Raw genomic sequence first — 7315 nt, forward strand, 5'->3', positions numbered from 1 at the left:
AATCATATAAAATAACAAAAGTCAGGAGGATAAAAGTAGGCAGGAATGAAGACCCAAACAGACTCTGGGCCTCAGGCCTTAAAAGTCTTCAGGGGCCAGCTGCTGCTGCTAAGTAGCTTCAGTCATGTCCGACTCTGTGACCCCATAGATGGCAGCCCACCAGGCTCCTCTCCCCAGGATTCTCCAGGCAAGAACACTGGAGTGGGTTGCCATTTCCTTCTCCAATGCATGAATGCATGCTAAGTTACTCCAGTCATGTCTGACTCTGTGTGACCCCATGGACAGCAGCCCTCCAGGCTCCTCTGTCTACAGGATTCTCCAGGCAAAAATACTGGAGTGGGTTGCCATTTCCTTCTCCCTCAGGGGCCAGAACTTCCCTCTATTGAATTCACTCACCTGAGGCTTCTCAACAGATCCCCGGGGTCATAGTATCTATTGGAATGAAAGCAGTCATTATTGCTTTACTAAATGAAGTGGAAAAGACATGAGGTGTATTCAAACTCCAATTGAACTTTCAGTTCAGTTCAGTTCAGTCACTCAGTTGTGTCTGACTGGGACCCCAGGGACTGCAACACGCCAGGCCTCCCTGTCCATCACCAACTCCCGGAGCCTACTCAAACTCATGGCCGTCGAGTCGGTGATGCCATCCAACCATTTCACCCTCTATCGTCCCCTTCTCCTCCCACCTTCAATCTTCCCCATCATCAGTTCAGTTCAGTTCAGTCGCTCAGTCGTGTCCGACTCTTTGCAACCCCATGAACCGCAGCATGCCAGGCCTCCCTGTCCATCGTCACCAACTGCTAGAGTCTACCCAAATCCATGTCCATTGAGTCGGTGATGCTATTCAACCATCTCATCCTCTGTAGTCCCCTTCTCCTAACCATCTCATCCTCTGTAGTCCCCTTCTCCTCCTGACCTCAATCCTTCCCAGCATCAGGGTCTTTTCCAATGAGTCAGCTCTTCATATCAGGTAGCCAATGTATTGGAGTTTCAGCTTCAACATCAGTCCTTCCAAGGAACACCCAGGATTGATCTCCTTTAGGATGGACTGGTTGGATCTCCTTGCAGTCCAAGGGACTCTCAAGAGTCTTCTCCAACACCACAGTTCAAAAGCATCAATTCTTCAGTGCTCAGCTTTCTTCACAGTCCAACTCTCACATCCATACATGACCACTGGAAAAACCAGAGCTTTGACTAGATGGACCTTTATTGACAAAGTAATGTCTCTGCTTTTTAATATGCTGTGTAGGTTGGTCATAACTTTCCTTCCAAGGAGTAAGCGTCTTTTAATTTCATGGCTGCAATCATCCCCAGCATCAGGGTCTTTTCAAATCGAACTTTATACCCTGTTAAATATCCTTGAATACCAGACCACCTGACCTGCCTCTTGAGAAACCTATATGCAGATCAGGAAGCAACATTTAGAACTGGACGTGGAATAACAGACTGGTTTCAAATAGGAAAAGGAGTATGTCAAGGCTGTATATTGTCACCCTGCTTATTTAACTTATATGCAGAGTACATAATGAGAAACGCTGGACTGGAAGAAACACAAGCTGGAATCAAGATTGCCGGGAGAAATATCAATAACCTCAGACATGCAGATGACACCACCCTTATGGCAGAAAGTGAAGAGGAACTAAAAAGCCTCTTGATGAAAGTGAAAGTGGAGAGTGAAAAAGTTGGCTTAAAGCTCAACATTCAGAAAACGAAGATCATGGCATCTGGTCCCATCACTGCATGGGAAATAGATGGGGAAACAGTGTCAGACTTTATTTTTGGGGGCTCCAAAATCACTGCAGATGGTGACTGCAGCCATGAAATTAAAAGACGCCTACTCCTTGGAAGGAAAGTTATGACCAACCTAGATAGCATATTCAAAAGCAGAGACATTACTTTGCCAACAAAGGTTCGTCTAGTCAAGGCTATGGTTTTTCCTGTGGTCATGTATGGATGTGAGAGTTGGACTGTGAAGAAAGCTGAGTGCTGAAGAATTGATGCTTTTGAACTGTGGTGTTGGAGAAGACTCTTGAGAGTCCCTTGGACTGCAAGGAGATCCAACCAGTCCATTCTAAAGGAGATCAGTCCTGGGTGTTCATTGGAAGGACTGATGCTGAAGCTGAAACTCCAATACTTTGGCCATGTCATTCAAAGAGTTGACTCATTGGAAAAGACTCTGATGCTGGGAGGGATTGGGGGCAGGAGGAGAAGGGGACGACAGAGGATGAGATGGCTGGTTGGCATTACCGACTCGATGGACATGAGTTTGGGTGAACTCCGGGAGTTGGTGATGGACAGGGAGGCCTGGCGTGCTGCGATTCATGGGGTCGCAAAGAGTCGGACACGACTGAGCGACTGAACTGAAATATTTTTGGGGGAGGACTTTGGACAGGTGAAAATAACCGGGCCTTCCATAAGGATTGGAGAAAGAAATGGCAACCCACTCCACTGTTCTTGCCTGGAAAAATCCTATGGACGGAACAACCTGGCAGGCTGTATGTAGTCCATGGGGTCGCAAAGAGTCGGACACAACTGAGGGACTAACACTCCATAAGGATAAATAGGCCACGAGAATCTCGGGAAGCTGCATGTCATTCCCTAGGTATCGTCAAAGATTTTAACCCAAAGGGACAACAAGACAGGGGTAAAAGAAATGGGTAACATTAGTTTGGGCCTGTTTGCTACAACTGACCCCCTAAAAAATTCCGGCTGCAAGCAGAACGAACAGTAGGCGGAAAAAGGGAAAATCCTACCAGCCGCAGCAAGGCCGCTTTCTTTCCTTTGATCTGATTGGGCACGGAATCTTTCGTGTGCTCTGATTGGGCACGGCTGAGGTGGGCGGGTCAAAAGCTGCCACGTGACAGGGATGGGTGCAGTTGTCCCACTAAAGACCAGGCTTTTGGAGATATGCTCTGAAGTAAATCTAGAGAAACTCGGGGGGTGGAGGTAGAAGGGGGACTCGGGGGGTGGGAGATCCACAATACGGATTGCCAGAAATTTCAAAAGCAATCCAAAAAAGAAGACAAAATGAATTACCGCATACTCGCATTTATCCATTTATGTTTTATGTGATTTTCTGGTCTAATCTATTGATGCATAGCAATGAATGATTATATGACAGCTACGCATTTATTCGCATATGAGTATGTGTAATGTAATGCCACAGTGTATTCACTCAGGGCTAGTGAAAAAGTAGGTGTCCCTTTGAAATCCTCTTAATCTAAGGGTAACAGTTTTGTAAGTTTCTATCAATGGGACCTGTGTTGGAAATAGGGCAGATGAATAATAATTTGAGGTCTCTAAGTGATTATAGCCCTACTTCCAATGGACATCTCCGTCTATTAATATCTGGGTTAGAACTTCCCTGCCCATAGGTCTGCAGATGCCCAGCTTGGGGGTGTGAGAATGCTAAGAGTTGGTGCAAGAGGAAGTTGAACAATCTGATCCTTATTGGATCTTTCAGAAATTATGGCATGCCTGTTTTCTCAAATGAGGAGTATTAGGAAAATCAAAATTTTCATATTAGATCAGTAGAAAGTAATTTACTAGCAGTTCAGTCAACCAGGAAACTGTGAGAAAGAGACCTACTATGGTCTCTTCACTTGAACAAGCCCCACATCTGAAAGCTATAAACAGTACCTTAACTTCCCTATGGTAGTTCCTATGGTAGGAAGTGAGTAGCACCGACTTCCATATCCTTTTCCTAACACTCTATCAGCCAACTGGCTTTAGAAAGTAGAAATAGACTATTATTCCATAATGGGCATTCTAATTGTGTGGTATAGGAGCTGTGGGACAATGCACTATCACTAATTCCTCTCTCCTTAGGCAGTGGTATAAATACACATTGCTCCAAAGAAAACTTTTTCTCCGGTTTCACATAACCATGCACACCTTGGAATACCTTCTCCAGTCCCTGAATGTACTGGGAGCTCCCCCAATGGTGCCTGGCTTTCAAATGTGGGTAACCCACGATCCAGCTAAAAGTCTCTGTCAACATCTAAATTCCACTCAGCATTTCCATTCCTCTAATTCTAAAGGGAAAGAGGAAGAGGAGAGCCAGAGAGGCAGTAGAGGGGGTGGGGATAATCAACAATGAGGAGTTGGCTTCCTAGACCCGAGGGAAAATCTGAAGGGAGACGTTCATTTGCAACCTTGAGGCCTTGGGGGTGGGGGAGTGTTTGAAGTGGGATACAGATAGGAGCTTCTACTTGGGCAACGATTATTTTATCATCTTCACAGGAGGACGCTTCGTATTTTCTCCCAAGCCTAGTGAGATGTTGAGAACAGGGGACCCAGCTCTGTAGGGCCTGCGCAGGCACCTTTCGTGAAAGTATTTAAATTCCTGTCCCTGATCTCTACAGCCCCTGTCCTGATGTACTCATTTCTCCCACACCGTCTGTAACGGGGATCAGGAACTTGGGGCCGCCGGGCTGTCCGGGGTTGGGTGAGGTGGGGATCGCAGAGGCCCGGCCTGGGCGCGCTCCGCCGGAGACCCAGAGCGCAGCCGGCCGGCGATGGAGGGACATGGGAACCGCGGCATAAATAACGGGCTGCAATGTGTGTGTGTGTTGCTGGGAGTGGGAAAGAGGATCCCACTTCCAGGGCTTCTTCACTGAAGAATCAAGTCAGGCGGGCAGACGCAGAGGTGGGTGGGGGCGGAAATCCCTCAACTCCACAAAGTGACAAAAGCCCTTTTTATCGTACAAGTTCAATCTCGGCCTCGCGAAGGTCCTCCTTTTTCAGTGGAGCTCCTGCGGGGTCGACCCGCTATCCCAAACCAGATAGTAACGGGAGCTGGGAGAGTCCCAAAACCGGGGAAAGGAGACGCGAGGTGGAAAAGCAGTGGAAATCCGGGCCTCAGCTTAACGCTACCTGCAGGGCGGCCGCCTCAGGAGTGCTTCTCCTGGGCTTCCATCGACCGAGGCGGCGGTTCGCTGAGCAGAGTCGGGGCTGCGCTAGCCGAGAAAGTAAAAACAAACAAACAACAAAAGAATGCCATTGAGAGCCGTTCCACTGGCGACTGCGCTACGGCCGCGGCGCAGGGGCTTCGAAGCGGCAGAACTGAGGCCCCTCTCCTTCCCAGTCGGCTTTCGCTAAGAACTTATTAAATAGGGACGGTTTAGAGTTGATCTGTCACTGAGCACTACTTACCCCAAGATCTTTTGGGTTTTGAATTACTTTATTGATCTGAAGATTTTGTTCTTTGGAAAGTGACCCTGTTTGGTCTTAGAGCTAATCAGGAAGCGCTGCCAGGGAGGGTGCTTTGTAATCACCTCGCAGACCTCCCCCGCGGGCGCCGCCGACCCTTCCCGGGTGCGCCCCCTGCGGTCGCCTAGGCTTTGCGGGGAACCCTCCAGCCTCCGGCAGTTTGCTCCACCGCTCGCCCAAGGAGCTGTCTGTGGTGCTAGGAGAGAGAAACTGGAGAGGGAGGCCCGAGGAGAGAAAGAAGGTGGAGAAACTGAGAATGCGAGGTTGGCTGGGGCCGTCCACACAGCAACACTAAGACTGACAGGGACTTTCAGAATTCAGCTGGAAGAAGGGGAGGGGAAAAGTCCCTTCTGGGTCATCTCATCGCCCTGAGACAGATGACCTGGTTTTCCAATGCGATAGGCCAGTGATACCTCCCTTTTTCTGAACACACACATCCCTAACCCCACACACTTACCCCTACTAAGCACCGGGGGTGTTCTACCTTCCAGAAGAAGGGAGGGGCACACAGGCCCCCAACTCCAGGGAAGGAGGCGTGGGTAGAGAGGAAGGCTGGAACTGGCCAAGAAGCTGGACAAAGACCTAGTGAAAGCTCAAGAAGCCTGGAGGCACTGTTCCAGGGTCCGTGAGGTAAACCCTGGAGAAGCCCCCACTCACCTTTCTGCCTAATTGCCTAGCCAACAACCAAAACACAGGACAAACCAGCTTTCCCACACCAAGAATTCATCGCAGAGGAGGAAGCATCAGTTCCCTAGGAGGCTCGGCTCTGCCCCTGATATGCCCACCAGTGATAAAAAGTCAGTCTCTTTCCAAGCATGTTGACTTCAAGGCATGTCTGGCTTTTTAGAAAACCAAGCAGCTCTCTTCCAGTATATTTTTGTAACCACATTGTTTAATAAGGACTAAAGTTTCTTTCCCCCTGGGGAGAGCTTTTCCAAATATTTTTAGAAAGTTAAAAATATAACAAAACAAGCTGCCTGTTTAAAGAGGGGAGGTGGGATTCAGCAGACTCCTGGGGAAGGGCTGCTTAGGCAGGAATCAGATGGCAGGGAGGGAGGAGGAGGAAAGTCTTGGTTTGCGGTAAGCAGTTTTATTTGCAATGGAGGGAATCAGCTGTCTAATTTGCCATCATGTGGGCTTTCATTTTAAGGGGTGGAGCAAAAATAAACTGATACAAGGTGTTAAGTATATTTGCTGGAGGCATGGAGGCAAGCAGCAATCATTACTTTGCAACTCATTGAAAATTGTTGGCTGGGGTTAGAATGGCTGGCTGCTAGTTGGGGAGTTAACTTGTTTCACACTCACTACCAATTAGTGCTAGGTTTGCTGGAGTCTCAGAGCTGATCTTACAGAGAGCAAGTTTAAGGGGTCTTTGTGTTTAAACATCTCTCCGAAACAAGTGGGGTTTTTTTTTCCCCTGTGTTTCTGTAGCAAGGAAAGAATGCCCCTGAAAATCCCTGTTTTGCCAGTCCCCAACTTAATCAAAGAAGCAATCCAAATGGAGCAAGCAGTAGAGTGTCCTTCTGACACCAGCTGAAGGTGGGAAAAAGAAAAGAAGTGCAGCTCCCAGGACCAGAAGACCTCTGAGCCTCCACAACTAACTCTGGATCTCCCTGGTGAAAAGACCTTTGTTATCCTGTTTCTTGCTTTTTTTTGGAAAACCTGGTGTTGCACTCCTCACCTTTTAGCCAACCTCCCTACTTTGTTGGGCAGGCACAGACAGAAGGACTTCTTTTGAGAAAACAGACTTTTGCATTTGACTTCTAAGCAGTAGTTTGGGAACATTTGAATAGAAGGGCACCTGCTGAGGTGCCCCTTGTAGTACTGCTACAGAAAGAAAAAAATGAAAAGAAGGGATCCAGCACTCAACTTTCTCCCTGGGACAACAATCCTACCACCACATCACACACACACACACACACACACACACACACACACACACTCACTCACTCCATTTGCTACCTTCTATGCGACAGGAAATCACCAAAACAAATTTAAAAGGGAATTGACACTTTCAGCTGCATGGTTTAGGGGGTGAAAGAAAACATGGTTTTAAAGCAAAAACACATTTGGGAGGACTCTGGTAGATCTAGACTAATTGCTA

General features: G+C 47.9%; 1 protein-coding gene across 1 annotated transcript in view; it reads right to left on the reverse strand.

Annotated features, from left to right (window-relative positions):
- Positions 1-2194: 2194 nt before the first annotated feature.
- The window catches only part of BARHL2 (BarH-like homeobox 2), a gene marked incomplete at its 3' end in the record, with an annotated part of 12713 nt that continues 7592 nt past the window's right edge, over positions 2195-7315 (reverse strand). Inside the window, exon 4 of the mRNA XM_010860384.1 lies at positions 2195-2226. Coding sequence (XP_010858686.1) covers positions 2195-2226 — 32 coding nt within the window. The remainder of the gene's footprint in view (positions 2227-7315) is intronic.

This window comes from Bison bison, unplaced genomic scaffold (assembly GCF_000754665.1).
Source record: "Bison bison bison isolate TAMUID 2011002044 unplaced genomic scaffold, Bison_UMD1.0 scf7180017864466, whole genome shotgun sequence".
Lineage (NCBI taxonomy): Eukaryota > Metazoa > Chordata > Mammalia > Artiodactyla > Bovidae > Bison > Bison bison.